This window comes from Antechinus flavipes, chromosome 2, assembly GCF_016432865.1.
Source record: "Antechinus flavipes isolate AdamAnt ecotype Samford, QLD, Australia chromosome 2, AdamAnt_v2, whole genome shotgun sequence".
NCBI lineage: Eukaryota > Metazoa > Chordata > Mammalia > Dasyuromorphia > Dasyuridae > Antechinus > Antechinus flavipes.
Window position 1 is genome coordinate 391938836 of NC_067399.1, and position 24853 is coordinate 391963688.

Below are 24853 nucleotides of genomic sequence, written 5' to 3' on the forward strand. Positions count from 1 at the left end.
TTCCTGCTCCCGGCTGCTCTTGCTCCCGGTCTTCTGAACCTGCGGCCGATGCGGAGCGCGCGGCACCCCACAGTCTCTTCTTCCTTCCCCGACGGCTCCCGGGGTGCTGCCTGCCCCTTGTAAAGAGCCGGAGCCCCACCTGTGGAGGAGGTGGCACAGGGCGCACCCCCGCGGGGACGCGGCTGCGCTGGGCTTGCTAAGGAAGCGAGAACATTTTGCATTTTTTTTTTTTTTTAAATTTTAGAATATAGAGGTGCTGGGTGCTGGTGCAGAGGTTCGAGGCACAGAGGAGTAGAGGGAGGGAAATCTCCGGACTAGTCTGTCCTTGGGAGAGGTTTCCTCCCCCGAGCTTGGGGGAGATTATGGGACTTCCAGCCCTGGAGTTCAGCGACTGCTGCCTGGACAGCCCGCAATTCCGAGACACGCTTAAGTCTCATGAAGCCGAGCTGGATAAGACCAACAAGTTCATTAAAGAGCTCATCAAGGATGGGAAAACCCTCATCTCTGCGCTCAAGAGTAAGTGCTGGGAGGCGTGCGTCTATTTGGCCCCAGTCCGGCTTGGGGGGGGGGGGAGGGGGAGGACCAGGGGTTGGGGAAGGGCGCGAGCTTCAGTGGGACGGGGCAGGGGTACTTCTTGGGGATGAGATCCACAGCTCAGGGCCGAAGGAGTAGGCTGCCGTCGGGTCATCTTCTAGGAGACGTTTATCGCCTCGAACGCTCCGGGTTTTTTTTATTCCCCCCCTCCCCTCCCCTTGCCAGCTCTGATCGGCAGACCACTGCGGAAAGGTTATTGTAATGAGGCAGGAAGCAGGGAAAAAATGCTACGAGCTGGCAACAATTAGATGAGGTAAGGGGAGCACCCGTCGATGGAACGTAGGCTTTCATTGCGGGTTGTCGTGTTGTTTACCAACAGTTCTGCTGCAGTTTAGAAACACTAGCGTGGAGCGGTAAATATTGCCCCTGTGGGTGGCTGTGTGTGGTGCACAGGTGTTAGGGGAAGATCTGCTGAGCCAGATAAGGAATGCAGAAGCCTCGGGTACAATGCAGTCCTTCAGGGGAGTTGGAAAGCGATACCTCTGGGTACCCGTTTGGTATGCACTTGGAAAGAACGCCGATCCTCTCCTCTGATCACCCTTAACCCTCCATTAGCCGGCAGTATCAGCCAGAACTTTTAGAGCGTGTCCCCTTGTCTAGGATTGTTTTGCATCACTGCTCCATAGCAAGGTTGGAGGGTCCTTTGGTCCATTAGCAAAGTAGAATCTGTTTTGCTTTTCTTGTTTTAGAAGTGCTCTCTTCATTTTTTTTTTTCCTGGTTGCTTCTTACCACTTCTGTATATATGTGTGTGTGTGTGTGTGTGTGTGTGTGTGTGTGTGTGTGTGTGTGTGTGTGATTAGTTTTGACTTTTACAATATTTGTTGTCAGGCAAGTAACCGAGAAATGGAGGCTCCAATATTCAGGTTCCGACTGCTGAATAGCAGAAGGTGATGCGGGTGGGAGGACTCGAATCAGACAGTGTGTTCCTCTTGAAAGTGTGGGTGAGGTTTTAAAAATAGATAAGCTTGTCTCTGGCTCGATTCCATTACCTCTCTCCCCTCGTCTCTCAATATCAGTGGACCTGAGCAAGTAACACTAAAATCCTGATTAAGGAAAAAGAGATGTAGAAAGCAGTGATTTGATAGGTGTTAATACCTCCTATATACTTTTATCTTTTTAACATTTGCCAGAACTCCCACCCCCTTTCTTTTTTGTATAGAAAAGGTGCAATTTGAGGTGGATTTAACAACTTTTTCTGTGTTAAGATACAGAGCACTGCCAGATTTGAAGTTAGACCTGGGTTAAAATCCACTATGTTGTCTCTTCTGGATTGTAAGTGTTTTGAGGATAGAGACTTTGTTGTTGTTTTTGTGGTCTTTTTAAGTATCTCTTGCCCTGAGCACAGCCTGTAGGCATCTATTGGAATGTTTGATAAATATCTATGGTTTGATTAAAATATCTTGACCACTCTGAATCTCAGTTTATCTGAAAAGTGGGATTAAATAACTGTACTATCTCCCAGAATTGTTGGGAGAATCAAATGACATAATTTTATGTAGAGTGCCTGTAAAATTGATATGTAAATGTGAACTATTATGATTTTTGCTTTTTTTATAAGCTGGGGACTTCTGGAGGACAAGTTTGGAAACTTGTATGGCAACTCAGTTTTTAAAAAAAATGAATTAATTTAGGTTCTAGGGTTGGCATTGGTTATGCTAGTTTCTTTTTTTTATGAAATGAAAATGAAAAGGTTGAATTATAATAATTAGAGTTTTCAGACCAACAATTTAAGGCTTTCCATACCATTATCCAGTAAGGTATAGATTAGTGCATCGTTTTCTAGATAAAGAAATTGAGACTGAGTATAGTGATTTCCTTTAGTTACAAAGTTTAGTATGATAAGATCTGGAGCTGCAAGAAGCCTCCACTGGCCCCCTCATTTATACATGAGGAAACTGAAACTGAAATCCTAAAAAAAAAAGAAAAAAGCTTTCTTGCTCAAGGCTACACAGGTAAGTGGCAGAAATACAATGCAAATCCAGATGTTCTGATGCTAAATCAGGGCTCTTTACTGTGTCCAGTACATTTCTAAATAAACTTCACAGCCCCTTCTCATTTAAGAGTTTAATGATCTCTACTGTATAGGTAAGGCTAGTGGTATTGGAATAGTGCAAAGTGGAGTTCAGCCATTCCAAAAGGAAATAGTGTTTGCTTAGACCTCTCCTAGTTTTAGAAAGGCAATACTATTCCATTGAATAAAATTAAAATAAATTTGAGGTGAAAATGAATTAAGCATATCTAAATCATCTCTATATAGAAGACCTAGCCTAGCTTAGTCCTGGAGATTTGTTTCTGAGTTTGAAAGTGGGTTTGACAGGACTTTATTCCAGTTGGTAGATGTTGCTGATGACTTTTGGGCCTCTCTTTAGTAGTTTAGGGGTCGCCTAGGTATTTCAACTTGAATTGGCTTAAGAGTTCTGGAGCTAAGGGGATTTGAAATTCCAAGGTGATGCTTGCTCTACCTGGAAACCTAGCTTAGTTTAGATTGCATGTTAAAGGTGGGATAGAGTTGACCTTTTCTGGAGAAGTGGGTAAGGATTAGACTGAGGAACCTTCTGTCTCACTTTCTCTTTTCTGTATATCAGATTTCCTTGGGTGGAAGTAGTATGTGTGAGGAAGCAGGGCAGAAAATGTTGGCCTTGGGATCAGGATCAGGATACATCTTGGGTAAATTACCTTACTTGCAATGCCATAGTTCTATGTCATACCTTTTTTGTGTGTGTATGTTGTTTACTGGACACATTGTTCATTATCTTAAGATAATCCAGAGAGTAAACACCAACTGCATCTACACACAAGCTTTCTTTATGAACTACTGTTGAGACAGTCTAAGTTTGGTTTTAGAAATAGAAATTAAGCCTCTCTAAAGGGAGCTGACTATGATGAATCCTGTCTGAAGTTGCTTCTGGCCTTGAATTTGGGATCCTAAGAACTCCTGTGCATTTTGAAGTAGCTCCTGGAAAGGGTTGTCACCTGTGATACTGATTTACTTTAGTTTTTTCTGTTTTCTTAACTGTTGTTCTCTCTTCTGAGTAATAAGTGTCTCATCTGAGAGTATCATTTTGTGAGTGTCTTGTGGGGGGGAGCTAGCAGAGGCTGCATAAGTCTCTAAGTACAGACTAAGAATCATGAGTAAGACATTGTACATCACTAGGCCATGCATTGACATTTGTGATAAGGAAATTGAAAGGATTTATGAGCCAGAGTTGTCAAGTGTTTGGTGCCTCGAGGGTAAAAGTTTCTAAAAATGATGTTAGTTTTGAAAGAAAAAGTTTAAGTAGGAGTTTTCTTTATGGTGGTTGTTGATTGGAAATTGGCCTGCTTATGTGGGCATGAGTGGGTAACATTCTTATGTTTCTGCAAAGACATGGTTGAGGGATATTTTGTCATTTAAGTCACATATAAAGTAGACCAGTCATTTAAAAAACAATGTTTTCTGCCTTCTCCCCCTTCTTTAACCATCCCTTCTATTTTTCTGGGAGCTTGAAATCATAATTATATCTAATAGCTAGATTACCTCTACATAATGGCTATGGCTATGCTACCTTTTCCCCAGGTAATACAGCTAGTAGGTATCTGAGGTTGAATTTGAACTCAGGTCCTCCTAATTCTAAAGCAAATCTCTCTCTCTCTTATTTTTTTTAAACATATAAAGAATGTCATTTATTTGGAATTTAGGTCAGCCCATTAAAACAAAACTGGTCATAATAAAATAAAATAAATTAAATTCATATATTTTTTAAATAATGAAATTTAAGAATAAATTAAAATGATCAGAATTAGTGTACATATTCAATGTTTCTTATCTGTTGACTATGGCAAATTACTTTTCTGAGTTCTACTTTGCTCTGCAATGAAGTTTGAACTTGATAGCCTCTTGTTTCTTTTATTTCTAAGTCTATAATTTTAAGCAAATAAATATTTCAGGTAGGAAAGAAATGATTAGTTATTAATTTTAAATTAATGAATAATTAGCCAATTTCTTTTTCATTTTAATTTATATAATTTTTTAATTTCTGCCTTGTACTGTACCTGCCCAGTTAAATACTTTTCAAAAGAAAACAAAGAAACTTTCATAACAAATCCATATAGTCCAGCAAAATTAGCATCCACATTAATTATGTCTAAAAATATGGCTTGTTCTGTTCTTTACATCCTTTAATTCTCAAGCAGGAGATAAGAGTATTTTATCTTCACTTCTTTGGACTGATTTATTATTGCATTGGTCAGTTCTGAAGTCTTTTAGAGCCGTTTTCTTTGTAATTTTTATAATACACATAATTTATATTCTATTTACTTCACTGCATCCATTTACAAATGTCGTCTTAGTTTCCTCTGAAACTGCCCATTTTGTTACTTCTTCTGACACAAAAACATTCTAGTGCATTGAAAAGCTATTTGTTTAGACATTCCCCAATAGGTGAACATCACCTTAGTTTTCAGGTTTTAGCTACTATGAAAAGAACTATTATAAATATTTTTCTATAGATGAGTTCTTTTTCTCTTCTTGGGGCAGAGATGTAGATGAGTTAGAATATGAAAAGTTTAGTGAGTTTTAGGGAATAGCTCCATTCTTTTCCAGATTGGCTAGATCAATTCACAGCTTCACCAGTAGTGTATTAGTGTGACTTTTCTGCTAGCCCCTCTAAACATCTTTGCCAGTTTAAGAGATGTGAGGTAAAACTATAATGGAACTTTAATTTGCATTTCTTTCATTATTAGGACAAACATTCTTTAATAAAAGGGTGTTTGACAAGTTCACTTAAATTTAATATTTTAGGTTTTAGTGGAAATAATTTTTCTCCTTTGGTTAAGATTTAAATATATTCATTCAACAAGTATTTTGTTATGAACAGAAAAACTAAAAATAATAGCAGTATTTAGCATTTAAATACCATTTGAAAGTTTAAAAAACATTTTGCCATGTCATTTGATAGTTACCTCATTTGGTCTGTATAACCTTGCTACAGATGAGGAAACTGAATCAGGGAGAAATTAAATGAGTTGCTGAGGGTTACACAGGGTATAATTTTGAAACTGGATTTTAATTTAGGTCTCTGATGTATTGAGGTTGCTAGGTGGTGCAGTGAATAGAGTACCTGACCTGGAGTCAGGAATACTCATCTTCTGAGTTCAAATATGACCTCAGAAACTTATTAGCTGTCTGATTCCATGCAAGTCGATTGCCATTGTTTTTCCTCATATGTAAAATAAGCTGGAAAAGGAAATGGCAAACCACTCCATTGTCTTTGCCAAGAAAATCGCAAGTGGGTTGTGAAGAGTTTGACTCCAGGTCCAGCTCTATCTACTTTACCACCTAGTTGTCTTTGCTAGATTTAAAGGTCTGTAGACAATAATGCTACAGTTTCTGCCCATCAATTACCCCCTTAATTATCTAGTGGAGGTTACTACATGCAACTTACTTTTTATATTAGAATGTAAACTCATCTTGAGAAAGCATTGTTTTATTTTCCAATTTCATGATTATACTTTCATGTACAATTAAGTCCTGTGTGACTTCAGAAGTGTAGGAACTTAATAAAAGTTATACGTTAAAAGAATTGTTCATTAATTGACTTGTGATTACCATCATGCTGGGTGACAAATATATCAGGCCTGAACAAATTGAAGTTGTTTTAGACATTAGTTTAATCTGTACTTTTCACAGGCCTTCTTGGAGGGGCCATTAGCTGTATGCAATGCATTCTGGGACTTCAATTAGTGTTCCTGATCTGTGCAGCATTTCTTGATTTCAACAACCACAACCATTCTCATCTCAGCAGCAACAAAAACACTTCAGGCAGCAGAATTAGAAACTCTAGGTAGAAAGAGCAAACAAGTAAATCAGACTCTTATAGGATAAGAATGTTGATTTGTGATCAGGTAGCAAGCCATTTCTTCCAGCTCCACTTTGGTCTCTTGGAAGATGCTGAAGAATTTGCTAAGATTATGAGACTGTGTTTTCAAATTTTTATGTTGAAATAGCCACTGCTGGCCAGAGGGGAACATGTGAACTTTGCTGAATTTCCCTTGACCTTGTATGGCAATAGACTTTTTTTGGGTCAGGACTGAGTGATTACTGGTGATTGTGGGGCATTCATTCTATTTAGACATGGATAATAAAGCATTGAATGGAGAGGCCAAAAGGCTGGGTTCTGTTCTAGATACTGCTGCTCCACCGCTGCTGACTAATTCCTGTGACTCTGGCTAAATCACTTAAACTCTTTGTTCCTTAATCCCTCATCTAGACAATCTGTACCCTCCCATATCTCCCAGATTTTGTGAGACTGAAATAGTTGTAACTTTGATTTTAGCTACCTTCTATGTGACTCTGAAATAATTCCAGGGCCTCAGATTTCCCATATTTAAAAGGCGAGTGTGAGATGTGATGATCTCTGAGGGCTTTCCTCTAAATGCTGTGATCCTTTAAGAACCTGTTCTTTATAAACAATTTCTTGCCTCTTCAACAGTGAGGTTCAATAGACTTGTGATGGAGAGAGCCATCTGCATCCAGAGAGAGAGGACTATGGGGACTGAATGTAGATGATAACATAGTATTTTCATCTTTTTTGTTGTTGTTTGCTTCCTTGGTCTTTATTTCTCTCTCAATTTTTTCTTTTTTTGACCTGAATTTTTTTGTGCGGCATGATATATGTGGAAATATGTTTAGCAGAATTGCACATGTTAAACTATATTGGATTACTTGGAACACAAGGTTTTGCAAAAGTAAATGTTTAAAACTATCTTTGCATACATTTTGAAAAATAAAAAGCTATTATTATTAAAAAACAAAATCTTCAAATCACAATTCCTTGTGTGGGTGGCTGGAGACTTATTGCTTCCTTCTGTTCCACTTTTGTAGGGGTGTCTAGTATCTTGCTACCTCAAAAGGTGCTCTCCTCCCCTTCTCTCCCATTTGCAATTTGCACAACCAATATTTGCTGGGCATATTTATAGAGGAAACAAAACCTAGATTGAATCCAAATGAACTTTTGCAGCTTTAAGATAAAGAAGGCCCTTATATTCCCCACCTCCCTTTTCCCCCTCTAGCCTAACCCCTTAATTTGCTTTTATCCCTTTTCTTATAGAAGGACATCAAATCCTACAAAAATTTTTTTTAACTTCTCCTACAATAAAAGACTTTATAGGGTGTTCTAGTGTTCCTATAAGGTTTTCTCTTAGAAGAAAAACCAGTGGAGTTGGTATATAATGTGTAATCTTGTATCAAGAAATACAAGGAAGGAATCAGAGGACCTGAGTCCTATTTACCTACCTGTATTACATTGAGGAAGTCACTTAACTTGTCTTCATCTCATTTTCCTCATCTTTTAAATGAAAATGTTGGACTAAATCCCTTACAGGATTGTGAGGCTCAGAAGATCTGTAGTAGTCTAGGCTTCTCTGTTCAAAACTTGTTCTCAAATATTCCTCCAGCTAATAGCATCAAAGAGCTCCTTGTAAAATGCAGTAGTTCCTTGGAAAGTTAATGGTATGATCTGGCCATTCTTCCTTTTCTTCTCCATATTTCCTGTGACATTGAACCCAGACTTAGAGGCAGTATAGGATAAAATGTCTGTAAATGGTGTGGCTTTTAATATTATGCTAGGACTTCTGATCAGATTCTTGTAAAATCTTAAAACTGTTCCTTCAGTGATCTATGGTGATTGTTGATTATGTGAAATCCACAAATAATTTAGAATCATTTTTGCTTAGAAATTTCAGTTTATTGTCAGATATCTCTTGCAACTCTGTTTAATAGCCATGGGCATGAGGTCTGTTTTTTGACAACTTACCTTTGTGCTACCTGTTACCTAAGTTAATTTGTTGTTGGTGTTGTATTGTGATGGTGAGCAGATTGAAACAGTAGTCTGAGATTGGATTATTTTGGCTCATTTTGGCCCAGTTTTTCTTATGTTGAGTATGAGCCATCTTGCATTAAATTGTAAAGGGCATTTGGTCTCTTCTAGTCCTTTCTTCTTATTTTTTAAAATAGTATTTTATTTTTCCAAATACATGCAAAGATAATTTTTAATATTCACCTTTGCAAAAACCTTGTGTTTCAAATTTTTCTCCCTTTCTTTCCTCCTTCCCCCTCTCCAAGACAGCAAGCAACCTGATGTAGCTTTAAATATGTGAAGTTCTTCTAAACATGTTCATATTTGTCATGCTGCACATGACAAAAATCAGATCAAAAGGAGGAAAAAAAAAAAAAACCATGAAAAAAAAAAGGCAAGGAAACCAACAACAACAGCAAAAAAATGAAAATACTAAGTTTTGATCCATAGTCAGTCTCCCTAGCTCTCTTTCTAATTGTCCATGGCACTCTCCATCACAAGTCTGTTTAGTATTTATTCTTTAGGTGAACAGGGGATTGGTTTGGTTGACTATATCTATTTGTAGTGTTCCATTCTCCAGGCCTAGGATGGTGGCTGGTTCATGGGTACTTTATTGATTGATTAGAATAAACCATATTTTTTTCCCCCAAGGTCAAAGCTAACTTCTCATTTTACTCATGTGAATACAGAGGCCTAGAGAAGTGATAAATTTGCTGTAGTGCCACATAAAGAATAAACAGACATAACATATATTGGATTACTTGCAATCTAGGGGAAGTGGTGGGGGGGAAGAGGAAAATTTGGAACTCAAAAGTTTTGCAAGGATCAGTGCTGAAAAATTATCTATGCATATGTTTTGAAAATAAAAAGCTTTAATTAACAAACAAACAAAAAGAATAAACAGACAAAGGTTTAAATCTAGCTTTTACCACTCCCATTTCCAGATGCTGAGAAAATTTTTGGAATAACACTGCTTCATAATAACCAATCTGGAGAGATAGTAGTCAAGACATTTCTGTTGTTGGATATGATGAAATGTCTTTCTCATGGCTCAGCTCTTCTCCACCTCCTTGACCATTGTTGTTGAGAGAAGACTCTCATTTTGAGATTGAGCCACCCATTCTCCCTACTCCAGGCTGTACTGCAAAGGCATTGGATTTTGAATCAAAAATCCTGTCTTCTAATCTCTTGGCTCAGTCATTTAGTGCCCATGTGGTTCAGGGCAAGGCATTTTCTATTTCTGGACTTCCAGAAGTTCATCCATCTGTAAAATAAGGGGATTAAATGTCTAAAGTTCCTTCCCTTGGATTTATAATCATAATATTAAGGGACTTGAACAAGGTCCTATGGTTCATAAACTATCAAAGCTCACTCATACTTGAACCTAGTCTCTGTGACTAAATATAGTTCACTTTCCCCCACATTACGTATCTCATGCTGTCTGTTCACCTAATGTCAATGAAGAGCTTAGTGAAACAGAAGAAGCAAAGTGTCACAATGTGGCTGAGTTTCTGTTGTGTCTCCAGCTTCCTACCTCCTCATCTGCCTGTTCCAAAAAGTCTTTTGCAGACTAATGGCAATCTCCTGAGGTTTCTGGGACTCTGAGGGAGTGAGAGGATGAAAATAATCTGATAGAGAGAGGGAGAGGGGAAAAGAGAGAGAGAGAGAGAGAGAGAGAGAGAGAGAGAGAGAGAGAGAGAGAGAGAGAGAGAGAGAGAGAGAGAGAGATTGATTAAAAATGGGGGTTCTTAAAAGAAAAAAAAATACTAGGTAGTAATGAAAGGAACCATAACATTAGTAAATAGAGGAAGGGGGCCAAGGGAATGTTTACAAATTTAGAGTAGGAAGTGTTTACAAATTCCTGTAGAAAATAGAGCTGAGGGAGAGGGGAAATTGTGATGAAAACGGCTTGGCAGTATTGCCATTCCCTTGTCACTCTCTGTTTGAGTCTGGCTCATTTCACCTTGGTGGATAGTACATTGCCCTGGAGAGAGTGTGAAAGAAGTCCTGTGGCTTCAGCATGCTGGTCCATTGCCTTGGAGGCAGGGATGTTGGGCTTGTTTGTTCCAGAGGGAGGAGAATATCTCATTTGGGAAGGTGGGAATCTTAATGTTGGTTTATCTGGGAGGAGGCAATGGCTTTGCTGTGGCTGAAGGTGGAGGCTGGATATCATGCCCTGAAAAGCAAAGCTCCCATAATGCCTCTTTTCATAGCTTTCAAGGAAGTGAAATTGTTAAGTTTATTTTGTGATGATTCCAGTTTAACTGTTGATGTATTATCCAGGCTAATATAAAACAAGACAAACAAATCAGACCTTTCCATTCTTTCCTTTTCTCTTTCCATACATATGGAAACAGACATCCTTTGAGACATCAAAGACTTGTCTGTGTGTGTATGTACATATGTTTGTATATATGTCTATATATCTATATCTGATTTTTATGTAATTTAACCTACTGCTACCCCTTTGCCAAGCTGTCTGTGGGACAGGAGCAGACAATTCTTGGTTCCCTGTGAAGGCGTGTTGGAAGCATCAAATGAGTATGTCTGAGTTTAGTAAAAATTTGTTAAACTCAATATATAAGCTGAGGAATCTAAATTAAAAAAAAAATTTTTTTTAATTCTCTGGCAGGAGTTCTTAACCTGGGTTCTCTGAACTTGGTTTAAAAATATATTTTATTAATTCTTATTTCAATAGAATCAGTTTCCTTTGTGATTCTATGTATTTTACTTTATCTATGCTTCCAAGAAGGGCTCTTAGGCTTTTATGGATCGCTAACGGAGTCTGACAGAAAAAGGTAAGAATCCTTGTTGTTGAGTCCTTTTAGTTGTGGTCAACTCTTTACCACCCATTTAGGGTTTTCTTGTCAAAAATACTGAAGTGGTTTGCCATTTTCTTCTCCAGCTCAGGCAAATAAGGTTAAGTGACTTACCCCCAGAGTCTCACAGCTAGTAGGTATCTGGAAGACAAATGGGAACTCAGGAAGACGAGTCTTCTTGATTCTGGGTCTAACTACTGCTTCACCCAGATGCTCCCATACCACAGTACCACAGTAACATAGTAACAAAGAAACTTCTGTATTAGATCTTTGGGTCCAACAAACAGTTCTTTCCTAATTCAAGTAAATACCCTCTAATTTAGAGATTAGATATGGTGATTTCTGGCTTTTGTTTTCAAGTTCTAATATGAAGGTGTGTAGCTCTAAATAAAAATCATGTGAAGACAGTGTCCAAAAGGACCTTTGTAGTACCTGTTTATTTCTCTCTGTTTCTTCACTTGTCTTATTTTCAGTGAAGCTACTATTAACTTTCTTATTTTCATCTGATCTTTGTGTAAATTATTCAGAAAGATTGGTGGATGGATAATAAGATAAGGCTGAATTCACCCCATGATGATTGTGGCTAGATAATGGACCAGCCATATCAGAAAGAAAATGAGAACAAAAAAGCTCCCTAAAAATTGTGCTGCTTTTTTATTTTCTAAAACTGCAAGAAATCTTGGGAACTCATTAAGGGGCATAATATGTTGGTTCGACATTTCTTTTCTTTTTTTCTTTTTTTAAATTAAAACTTTTTATTTTCAAAACATATGCATGGATAATTCTTCAATATTAACCCTTGCAAAACCTTGTGTTCCAATTACCTTCCCTTTCCTTCCCCTCCAGATGGCAAATAATTCAATATATGTTAAACATGCTAAAAATATATGTTAAATCCAATATATGCATACATATTTATACAATTATCTTGCTGCACAAGAAAAATCAAATCAGAAAGAAAACAAAATGCAAGCAAACAACAACAAAAAGAGTAAAAATACCATGTTGTGATTCACACTCGGTTCCCACAGTCTGCTCTCTGGGTGTAGATGGCTCTTTTCATCACAAGGCCATTGGAACGGCTCTGAATCACCTCATTTCAACCTTTATTTTCTTCAAGTTTAATCTAGAAGAAAGTAGTTAGAACCATGACTAGAAATTTTGGCATATGGGCAAACTTCACAAAATGTACTCTTACATGAAATTTTTAAAGTCAAGTTCATTGGAAAATTGTTGTTATTCAGTTATTTTTTAGTTGAGTCACACACCAATTGGGGCTTTCTAAGTGGAGATACTGGATTGCCGTTTCCTTTTCCAGCTCATTTTATAGATGAGGAGACTGAGTGACTTAAGTGACTTATCTAGGGTCGCCCAGCTAATAACTGTCTGGTTTTAGATTCTAGGCCTGCCATCTAGCTGCTCCTTCCTTGGAGAAAGGTAGGGAGAAATCTTTGGCCTTAGCATTCTCAATAGAAACATACTGGAAACCCCATTAAGGAAACTGGTAAAGTTGGACTTTATGCTCATCCAATATGTCTTTTCTTAGGAAGTTGGAGCTAGGGGAAGAGCTCACAGTGCAGTCATCTTGTAGGTTCCTAATATATTTTGTATTCTTGCTAAATTCATTTATTTCTTAACGCTAAAAGAGACTATAAGTTTTGTGTCTTCTCAATATCTTTTCCTTGGGTTGAAATCCTAATTGCCCTGCCCTAATTAGAATTCTTGAATGTGTTTCTCAGGTGTCATTTGCTTTCTGTTCTGTTTTTCTTGAGGAATATGGTTTTCTTCATTGGTCAACATTAATTATTGAGGGAAGGGGGGAGAAAAAAATTAAAATTAAGGAGAAATAGAATTTGGCCCAATATACAGAAAACTTCAATATTAAAACTTTGTAAAACTGCAGTGGTCTACTTCTGTGTGTGTTGGAATGACCAATCCCTAGAAGATTTCTTATTTTGGAATTGCTTGAGGGGATTTTTGTTCAAGGCATGAATTGGGTTAGAAGACTTTAGGTTCCTTGCAGCTCTAAGAGATTCCCTGATTCTGTGACTCAGTCTGTGACAGACTAAAGAGACATTTCCTGACCTTTTTTGTCTGAGTTTTTTTCATCCACATTGGATTTCCTGACTTGAAGGAAGTGCATGTGCAGTGTAAAGTTTACTAGCTATAAAATGAAGAGTTTTTTCAGGTGGGAGAGTATGAAGTTCTGAGTTTTTTCTTATCTCTGTTTTGCCATTTAACTCTTCATAGAACTGAGTAATTCACTTCCACTCCTCTGGGTCTCAATTTTGCCAATTATCAAATGAAAGGATTCAATTTCTAAGGCCTATTCTAATAATAATTTGTTATTTAGTGCCTGTTTTGTGGGGTGAACAAAAGAAGCAGGAGATTTTTGGGCTAAGTAGCATTCTTGGAAATACAAAAGTAGACAGAAGAAAAACTTAGAAACCATTTGCCTTTAGTCTTTATATATTAATGAAAAATTTCCCAAATAATTTTCATATTGGCACATTTCTTATAATTACAAGTATATAATATGCAACTAAGTGGCATAGTGAAAATATTAATGGACTTAAATCAAACTGAATTTAACTGTCTCCTGAGAAACTTAATAGCCATTTTACCCTGGGCAAGCATTTAAACATCTTCCTCAGTTTCCTCATGTAAAATGAGGAAAATAACAGCACTGATCTCATAGGGTTGTTGTGAGGATCAAATTAATTCTTGCAGATAAAGCACTTTGTTAATCTCTAGTGGTTATTGAAATGCTAATTATGATAATTATGATTCCTACAAGTGATTGCCAGTTGTCAATGTCTAAGATCCATAATATAATATACATTGAGAATCATTAGAAATATCACCTGGTTGAGCTCTCCTCATTTTGCAATTGAGAAAACAGGCCCAGAGACTTTCCCAACATTCCAGATGGCATGAGTGCCCTATCTGCATTTGAACCCAGGATCTACAACTACAAACCCAGTGCTTTTTCTCTTGCACTAGGATGATATAGACTAAATACATTTAGTAATAGGAATTTAGAGTAAGGACAGTGAATTGCTGAAGCAGTATAGCAAACGAGCTGTTTTGACCATGCCTTTAGGAAAATAATTTCATTTCTCTTAAGTCTTAGCTTTTTTATTGTTATGATGGGAATAATATATTTATAGAATCAGCCTTATAGGGTTGTAATTGGCATCTACTGAGATGATTTAGCATGTTAAATAGGTTGTATGCCTATATATAGCATATTCTATTCTATATTATATTATATAGCATATCAATATTCTATTGAGTTTTCAAGTTGAGGTCTGGGAACTTTTTTTTTTATCAGATTGTTCCTTTTTTGATATGATTTTTCTTGTGCAGCATGATAAATGTGGAAATGTGTACAGAAGAATTGTACATGTTTACCATATATTGGATTATTGCTGTCTAGGGGAGGGGGATGGAAAAGGATGGAACAAATTTGGAACACAAGGTTTTGTAAAGGTAAATGTTGAAAACTTATCTTTGCATGTATTTTGAAAATAAAAAGCTGCTATTGTTATTATTAAAAAAGGGGTCCATAAACTTCATTATAATATGTAGTAGTTTTATTCTTTTTAAGCATCCGTTTACATTATTTAAGAATAGTGAAATGTCTCACTGTTTTTAGTCAATCAACAGACATTATGTACCTATTAAGTGCTAGGCTGGAGATACAAGTTAAAAAATGAAACAATACTCAAAGGAGTTCTTAAAGGAACTTAGATTCTAATGGGGGAGACAAGTCCATGTAAAAATATATGTAACAAAAATATAAAGTTGGTTAATTCAAAGATAACCAAGTAGTTAATACAAGGTAGTTTAGTAGAACCCTGCCAGCTGAGGAATGAGAATAAGGGAACGCTTCCGTAGAAGTCTCAACATGTGTGGCTTTCCGCCAAGGGGCCTATTGGCCTGTCTGCATTTGGTATGAAAGGCTGGGTCCCTTCTGCTATATTACTACTGGAAAACTCTTGAAAGAAAACTTTTATATTCACAGCCTGTCAGAGGGTGTTTTCCCACAGACTGTCTTTGGAGCTCTTGTCAGGGTTAGAGTCATTTGGGGTCAGTCTTTAACCACACTACGCATTTCTTAATAATATTCTGGAATCTGCCTGAGGAGGTGGGGGGCACAATGGGGAGGGAAGCAGAAGACTAGGAAAGCTGCAGAAAGTGATCAAGGGGAATGAGGGCCCCCCAAGGTAAGTGCTGTGATGTGTTGTCCTTGATGGTTGGGGGGAAATGGGCTTGGCTCCTGCAGACCTTATCTCTGACCTCATCTGGGTCGCTCTCCCCTCACAGCTCTGAGCAAGGGTGGGCAGAGGGCAGAGCACAGCTGCGGTTGTCTTGAGTGGGCACAAGGTGCTAACCAGTACATGCTCTCTCTGTTTCTTTCCACTCCTTAGGAGATAGGTGTGACTTCCCCTGCGGAGACTGCAGGGCTTGTGAGATGTCACTCAGGCATCCAAGCCCTTGCCTCCTGGATGGGACCTTTGCACATGTGGCCTTGCCTGTTTGTGATTGGTACAGGAAGGCACGCTGGGGCTGCAAATGTCTGGCTCCAGGAGGCAGCTAAGTGCAGCCAGGAAGATCATCTTCCTGAGCCACATCTCAGATACTTACTGGGAAAGTCTTTTTAAACCCCGTTTGCCTCAGTTTCCTTAGAGCTAGAGAAGAAAATGGTAAACCTCTCTATTATACTATTTTGGCCAAAAAAGCCCCAAATGGGGTCATGAAGAGTTGGACACAACTGAAAAACCACAACAGTAACATGGGCAAAACCTCTGACTGCGACTCCAACATTCTTCTTTGCTGCATGAAATGGAGTGATTTTTGGATTGGGAAGAAATCCTATTTCCTCTCTCTCTCCCTAGCCAGCATGCACATTCCCTGCAGAGATGCTCTGCTCCAGTGCATGCAAAATTGAAACGGAACAGATACTGAATATTCTGCCTGAAGTCTTTCTGGTTTTTGTATGTCCTTCGCTTTCTTCTGACCGGATGGATCCCTTCCTGTCTCCTCCCTCTTGTTGTTCTTTGTCCCACTCTTAATCAGCCATGTATGAACCCTACTGCACATTTCTTTGAAGGTAATAGACAGGCCTACCTTCATATGTTTTATATGGGAAACAGCAAAGTGGTGCTTCCTTCCCATACGATAGGCTTTAGAACACCCTAAATCTGATTTTCGGTTGCTAGACTGTTCCTTATTTCCCTTAGTCCTGGTTCTGGAATGAATGCTGGAATCTGGTTGATGGATAGGACGGTTAGATAGATGTGGGCCTGGTTAAACCCAAGGAGAAGTTACTGATGGGCCAGTGTCATCTTAAAGCAAGGTCTCTAGAATTTTGCTTCCGGGAAATGTCCTAGGCCCTGGATTGGCTACTGTTTTATCAATGACTTGGATTGGAATTGGAGATTACACAAAGCTGGACTGAGATTGCTCATGTTATTAGATGACAAGAGTTTGAATCCCAAAAGAACAGTGAGATAGTCTAATAAGGTAATGGTTAATAAGGTTAAATATAAAGTTCAATAGTTGTGTTAAAAAAAAAAAAAAACAACAACAACTGGTTTTATAAGGAGAGCATGGCTATATGGCAGTTAATAAAAAAAAATTGGAGGGGCTTTAGTGGATTATAAACTATTAGTCAATAGCATGATATGGGAATCAAAAAGCACTCAAAGCTAATACGATTCTAGGCTTCATTAAGATGAAGATAATGTCCAGAATGAGGGAGATTATAATCATTTGGAAAACTAGGTTCAAATATGGTGTCATGTTTTAGTAAGAACATTTACAAGTAAAAAACCTGTTCTGTCACAAAAAGTGACTAGGATGGATTCTAGAAAAGGAGTCTAAGAGAAGGCTTAAAGAAATTGGGAATGTATAGGCTGGAGCAGAGGAGACTTTTCTTAGGAGGTGGACAAAAGGCAGAGGGAAGGAGACAGAAGAAATGATAGCAGCCCTGTTTGTAGTGGCTAGAAGCTGGAAAATGAATGGATGCCCATCAATTGGAGAATAGCTGGGTAAATTGTGGTATATGAATGTTATGGAACATTATTGTTCTGTAAGAAATGACCAGCAGGATGAATACAGAGAGGACTGGCGAGACTTACATGAACTGATGCTAAGTGAAATGAGCAGAACCAGGAGATCATTATATACCTCAACAACGATACTGTATGAGGATGTATTCTGATGTAAGTGGATTTTTTTGACAAAGAGACCTAACTCAGTTTCAATTGATCAATGATGGACAGAAGCAGCTACACCCAAAGAAAGAACACTGGGAAATGAATATAAACTATTTGCATTTTTGTTTTTCTTCCTGGGTTATTTATACCTTCTGAATCCAATCCTCCCTGTGCAACAAGAAAACTGTTCGGATCTGCACACATATATTGTATCTAGGATATACTGTAACCCATTCAACATGTATAGGACTGCTTGCCATCTAGGGGAGGGGGTGGAGGGAGGGAGGGGAAAAATGGGAACAGAAGTGAGTGCAAGGGATAATGCTTTAAAAAATTACCCTGGCATGGGTTCTGTCAATAAAAAGTTATTAAAAAAAAAAAAAGAAAGAAAGAAATGATAGCTGTCTTGAAATTCTGAAATATTATTGCTTGAAAAGAACTTGAAATGTTTTTTTTTTTTTTTTTTTTTTTGTGGTCCTCAGAAGGCAGAATAAAGAACAGTGGGAAATTGCACTGTTTTAGGCTTAATGTAAGGAAAAAACAAAACAAAACACAAAACTCCTTAGCATTTAGGGCAGTCCAAAAAGATGGAATGAGCCGCCCCTAGAGGCAATTGGAATTCCTTCTTTTAAGGTCTTTAATAAGCCAAGGCTAGATGATTACTTATTGGAGGTGATCTCATTAAAGTCTGGGTTAGACTAGATGGATGCCTCAAAAGTCACTGCCAATTCTGAGATTTTATGATTCTCTTTCTGACCCCTTTTCTTTGTTAATCCAGAATTGAATTTTTTTAAAATAAAAAAATTTGACTTCCTCAGTGGAATCAGAAAAGAAATGGGATGGAGAAGAGAGAAACATTGCTTTTAAAAAATGTGATCAGTGAATAAATTTGATTTGAGGAATGTGGTACCATTAGTCTTGATATGACCCAATCTGCATTTTATTTTTGAGACTTTTTTCTGAATATCCTAGCAAGTCCTAAAATGCTATGATAAAGTATTTTGTATTATTTAGCCCATGAGTCTTGGTTGCTTTTGACCAAAACACCTCCCATCTTCCCTTATCATATTCAATAGCCAGGCTTTCTTCTGCTCAGGTGAGTATATAATAGGATTAACAGAACTTCGTGAATAGCAACAGATGATATCAGAATAATGATAATAACATATTTATGTAATGTTTCAAAACTATTTAGTTACATCATCTTATTTTGATCTCAACAAATCTGAGATGTAAGTACTAGAACTATAATTATTTCCTGCTTTATAGATAAAGAATCCAAGTGTCAAAGTCTGGTCACATAGGTAGGTGGTAAATAGCAGAGGCAGAATTTGTAGGTAGAATCTGCTTAATTGCAAGTTCAAAACTTGATCCACCATTAGTTGTGATGGAAGCAAATGAATGTTATAAAACTAAAATGAACCAGTTGTTTGGATACTGTAGGTACCTTTATCCTAGAGCCAAAAGACATCAGTACTCTGGCAGCTTATATTTGCTGGTGTTAAATTCTTATATAATTGTCTTTCAACCCCACTTAGACTTGCTTCTATCCAGAATCAGTAGTTTAAATTAAAGGGATTCATTCTCTCCTCCCTCTCCTCTACCCCTCCCTTTTTTGCTTCTTCACTTTCAAGCAGACATGGCAGTTTAATGGGTAGAATGAACACTGATTCTTGAGTATTGAGTCTGGGCCTTTTTTTCAGGCCTTCCCTCTCTGTTCCTTTCTCCCTTCAAAATGATCTTGCTAGTTGGAGTGATTCCCAGGTTAAGAGTGGGCAGCAGCAAGTCCAGGACCCAGTTGGCAGATGCATTGTTTTGAGCAGAAGAGAGGAGTAACTTTTGTATCTGTAATTTTTTCCAGTTCCACTCCTGGGCTTAAGAAAGCCAAAGGTAGTTTAAAGGAAACTTACCTTGATTTTTCTATTGGAAGTATAATCTCTCTCTTTCCCCTCTCCCCTCTTAATAATTCAACTTATATTCTCTTAGAGTTTTAGAAACATTTTAAGAGTTGCTGATATACAGGCAAATTTCTTATTTAATATCTTCCCCCCCAGTTTAATATAAAAACAAATTTTATCTTTTTAAAAAAAAAGTTGAGTTTAAAATTTTCTTTCCTCCTCCTTTCTCGGTCCTCTCCTTGAAAAGGCAAGAAATTTGATATTGATTATCTATTTGTAGACATGCAAAACATAATTAGTCATGTTGTGAAAGAAAACACATACCAAAAAAATCATGGGAAAAAAAATTAGTTTTCTTCAGTTTGCATTCAAACTCCATCAGTTCTTTTTCTGGAGGCAGGTAGGCTTTCTTCCATCATAAGTTCTTTTGGAATTGCTTTGGATCTTGTATTTTTGAGAATAGGGAAGTCATTCACAGATGATCATTGTACATTATTTCTCTTGCCATGTACAGTGTCCTCCTGGTACTGATCACTTCAGTTTGCATTATTTCGGGTAAGTCTTTCTGGGTTTTTCTGAAAGCAGTTTGGTTCACATTTCTTATATAACACAATATTTCTTCTTCAATCTTATACCATAATGTTTAGCCATTCCTCAATTGATGGACATCTCTTTAGTTTCTAATTCTTTGCTACCACAAAAAGACCTGCTATAAATATTTTCGTACATATAGGTCCTTTTCCTTTTCCTTTTTTTTTTTTTTAAACAGATTTGGTAGTGAGGTTGTTTGTTATTTTTCTAAAAGAGGACCAATGATATCAGAAAGGTGATTTCTTGACTTAAAAGTGAATTGTATATGACTGAGGGAGGGCTGTGTAAATCTCCAGCCTCACTTCCTCTTCCAGAGCCATCTGGGGTTAGTGGTAAGATACAGATCAGAATGACTGGAGATGGCCCCAGATACAGCCTTTTTAAACTAAGGTCTTTATAACAGGTCTCAGTTGGACTGAAGCAATGCCATTCAGTGATTAGCCATTCAGGCTAAGGGCAGAAATGGAACAGAGAATAACCTCTTTTACCTAGTCCAAAGAAAGCATTCTGGGAGGAGACCCTTGGGGTTTCAGGCCAAAATAGAAGTAATTGCCATTACATTCACACTGAGCCAACAAGGGCCCAAATGGTGATCAAAGGTCCCAAATGGGATCTATTATTGTCTAAACAATTAATGAGAGCCAGACATGAAGGAAAAAACCTAGCTGGCAAACCCCAAATTATTTTGAGGTTTCATTGATCAAAATATGCATTCCTTAGGGCAGAGCATCTACAGTTAAGGGTATAATAGACACTGTGTGGACAGAGGGAAGGGGAGGGAAAAAAAGAAAGGAAAAAGGAGGGAGGGAGGAAGGAAGAAAGTACACAGAAAAGGAGAAAAGAAGACAAGAAAGGAAGGGAAGAAGGAAACTATATTGCCCAGCAGGCCAGTTCCAGTTGGGTCACCAGTGAGTCAGCTCCTACTACTACTCAGAGGTGGTTGTTGGTCCTTCATTCTCTAAGAGGACCATGACATCAGAAAGGGGTCCACGACATGCTGGTGAATTAGTTTTAAGTGTGGGAGGGCTGTGCAAGGCTACCAGCCTCACTTTCTCCTCTGGAGTCTTCTGATTCCAGTGGCCAGGTATAGATCAGGATGACTGGAGCTGGGTACTTGCTCCCTACCTCTCCTTTTTTGAACTTGCATAAAACCTTTATTTAGTCCCCAGTGGTCCCACTAGGTCTCCTTGAGGTATATGGAAACATAACATTTACTTCAGAGGCAGGGACTGAAAACTTTTTTGGACAGATATGAAAGCACCATTACATGACAAAACTTACCCTAGATTTTGTGCAACTGAGTTGATATAGCCCAGTGGAAGCAGGAGAGGAAGGGTAGGAAATATGATTTTAGGCTATTGGGTGATTGGATCTGGGCGAGCAATAGGGCCTGGGGGGCCCCTTCTTCCTTTTAAACTTCCTGCCTTGTGTCTCAGTATTGAAATGACTTTGCTAAAGCAGGACTGATACAAAGAACTGTGCTAAGTGAAATTTGTCATTTTGTTAGTTGTAGTATTGGTTGGCAAATAGGCCCCCTCAGCTTGATATAACTCTACATCTAAGCAGTGCCTAATGTAAGGTTAAAGTCTGAAATTATAACCATTAGTTGTTCCTTATTAGAAATTTTTTTTGGTAAAATGAGGCCACATCTAAAGTGATTTTAATTTTAACTTCCAAAGTAGAATTTTGGGACAGTGAATGAGAGCATGCTATCTGGGTTATCTGAGGAGGGTTGGAAATGTATCTTTATCTTGCTCATTGGGATTTTGTGTAGGGAGTTGATTTAGGATGGCAAGTAGATTATTTGGAGTAGGTTAAGGAAATTGTGTAAAAGTTTATTTCCCTTAATTTTGTGGATGGTTGTGTGATGGAATCAGATCTAGGTAAAATATATTATGGATACTTGCCTCTGTGAGTGGTTCATTAGCTTTTCTTTCTATCTTGGAAACCGTGCTTCTCAGTCTTGCTTGCTATTCCCTCTAATGGAGCACAGATTGCTTAGTCCCTATTTTACCCTAAAATTCTTCTCTAGCCCCTTAAGGATCATTTGATGCCTTAGAAAGAATCCTGGCTCTATAGTCCTAGGACTCAATATCAAATCCTGTCCCTGAGGCTTGCTACTTATGTGACCTTTTCTCCACTTTAAAATGAGGGAGTTTGATTAGTTCGTGTCTTTTGTTGTGTAAAATTATTTTTTAATTTAGCATTCATTTACAAATTTTTTTGTTCTGAATATCTCCCTTTCATCTTCCCTTCCTCCATCCATGCAGAAGGTAAGCAATGAAATATGAATTAACATGTCAATTCATGCAAAAACACTTCCATGTTTTTAGCCATGTTGTAAAAAAAAAAAAACCACAAGAAAAATAAAGTGAAAAAATTATGAGGCATCTGGGTGACACAATGGCCCTAGATTCAGGAACATTAGAATTCAAATCCAGCCGCAATCATATGTTAGCTGTGTATCCCTGAGCAAGTCATTTAATTCTGTTGCCAAAAAAAATGATAATATTATTATATTATATATTATAAATAATCAGTTCTCTCTTGGAGATAGATAGCATTTTCCATTATGCGTCCTTTGAAATCTTGGATCATTGTCTAAATCAGAGTAGCTAAATCTTTCACAGTTGATCATCTTTAGAATATTCCTGTTACTCTGTACAATTTTTTTCTCCTGATTCTGTTCACTTGACTTTGCATCAGTTCATGTAAGTCTTTCTCAGGTGCTTCTGAAACTATCCTGCTCATCATTTCTTTTAGTACAAAGGCATTCCATCACAATCATATTAGATGGTCTCTTAAGTTTTCTTCCAGGTCAAGATACATTATCCTGTGTCTTCCATCAACCTCTCTGGCTTCTGTTTTCATACTCTGGTTGGTTTAGAATTCATAGGAACTGATTGACTCTGAAAAAGGGAAAAGATGGCTTGGTTGAAGTCAGTGGATCTAAAATAATGACTCAAAACAGAACCAAGAGAACATTGTACACAGTAACAAGATTATGCAATGATCAACTATGATGGGCTTGGCTCTTTTCAACAATGAAATGATCCAAGACAATTTCAATGGACTTGTGATAAAAAATGCCAGCCACATCAGGGAGAGAACTATGGAGATTGTAGATGGATCACAACATTGTATTTGTACTTTTGTTGTTGATTTTTTGCTTGTTTTTTCTCTTTTAATCTTTTATTTTGTGTGTGTGTGTGTGTGTGTGTGTGTGTATGCATGTGCAGGCAATATATGGGAAATACAGAAATGTGTTTAGAAGAATTGCACATGTTTAACCTATATCAGATTGCTTGTTGTCTTGGGAAGAGAAGGGAAAGAGAAAAATTTAGAATAAAAGTTTTTGCAAAGGTGATTGTTGAAAGCTATCTTTGCATGTGTTTGGAAAAATAAAATACTATTTAAAAAAAGAGAGAAAAAAAAAGAAATAAAAAGTATGACCCACATTTGTCCAAACAATGCTTTGGTGTTTGCAAACATACAATATTTATTAGATCCTTAAAGCAACCACTGTAAGTATTACAATCCTAGAGGTATTTTTTGGTTTTTAATCATAAGGAAATTGAAAGTTAAAGGTAAGAATGCTGAACTCTGACTTGGATCATGTCTGTTTTTCATTGACACTATTTATTTCATTAGTATCTGTACAGCTGGGTTGAGTAATGGATAGAGTAGTACAGCAGGAGTCAGAAAGAGTAAAATTCAGACTCAGATACTCAGTAGCTATGTAATCCTGGACAAATCACTTAACCTAGCTGCCTCAATTTACTCATCTGTAAAATGAATATAACAATAGCATCTGTTTCCCCATATTGTTGTGAAAATAAAATGCAAAATATTAATAAAAGAACTTTGTAAATTTTAAAGTGCTGTTACAAGCACCAATATGTGCTTTCTTTTTTTTGTGTCTCTTTTTCCTCTTAATAACCTATGGTAATTAATAGAATATAAATTCAAGTTATCAGGAAAAAATCTTTCCGACTTAGAGAAATAATATTAGAGAAGCCACTGAATCTTTAATGTTGATAGTATACTCACCTAAACACATTTTATCATCTGTTTTATCATCAATTAACAAGTAAAATATATTTTAAGAGACAGTGAGATTCCTGGTCCTGGAGTCAGAAAGACTTGAATTCAAATTTAGCTTCAGGTACTTAGTAGTTGTGTGAACTTAGGCAAGTCACTTAACCCTATTTGCTTCAGTTTCCTCATCTGCAAAATAATCTAAGGAAGGAAATGGCAAACCATTTCAATATCTGTGCCAAAAAAAACCCTACATAGAGTCTCAAAGAGTGACCTCAACAACAACCACATTGTCTTTTGAGAAAGCAAGAGTTAAGAGCTTTCCTCTTGCAGAGGCACCTCTACCCATCTCCTGCCCCACCCATCTATAGTATAAAAAGAATAAAAAAGAGAAGGGAAAAAGGCAGTTCAGCAAAACTAACTTATCAGCTAAGAGTGACAGAAAGTATAGTCAGTGTTTCACAATAGTAGTCCCTCATTTCTGTAAATAAGGCAAGTGTATGCATTTTTTTTTTTTTTCACTTCTTCTGGGCTTTATAATTACAGTGTTTGGTTTAAATTTTTTTAAATTTTCATTTGCATCATTGTAGTCATTGCTTATGTCGTACAAATTTAAGTTATTAAATATAAGAAATCATTATTACTTTGTTGGTCTCTATGCTTGATCTTTCACAGAATCAAAGAAAGGTCTGGGAGTAGCCATTAGAGATCAGTATAACCCTCTGTCCCCTTTCCAGGAAGAAGAAAGATGGAAAGATAGATCTTATTGTCTCTTTTAGAAATTTCAGAGATTCTAACTTCTAGCAGTCTGAGAAGTGTTCTTGTTCATGTCTAACCTAAATCCCTATCCTCT

General features: G+C 37.4%; 1 protein-coding gene across 3 annotated transcripts in view; it reads left to right on the top strand.

The window, feature by feature from the left end:
* The first annotated feature begins 249 nt into the window (after positions 1–249).
* ARHGAP26 (Rho GTPase activating protein 26) overlaps positions 250–24853 on the top strand; it is a 514410-nt gene continuing 489806 nt past the window's right edge. For 2 of the 3 annotated variants that reach the window (XM_051978632.1, XM_051978633.1), the window contains exon 1: positions 266–516. In XM_051978632.1, the coding sequence (XP_051834592.1) occupies positions 363–516 (154 nt within the window). In that variant the 5' untranslated portion in view covers positions 266–362. Of the gene's footprint in view, positions 517–24853 lie in introns of all 3 variants that reach the window. The other variant, XM_051978634.1, reaches the window with a different exon arrangement.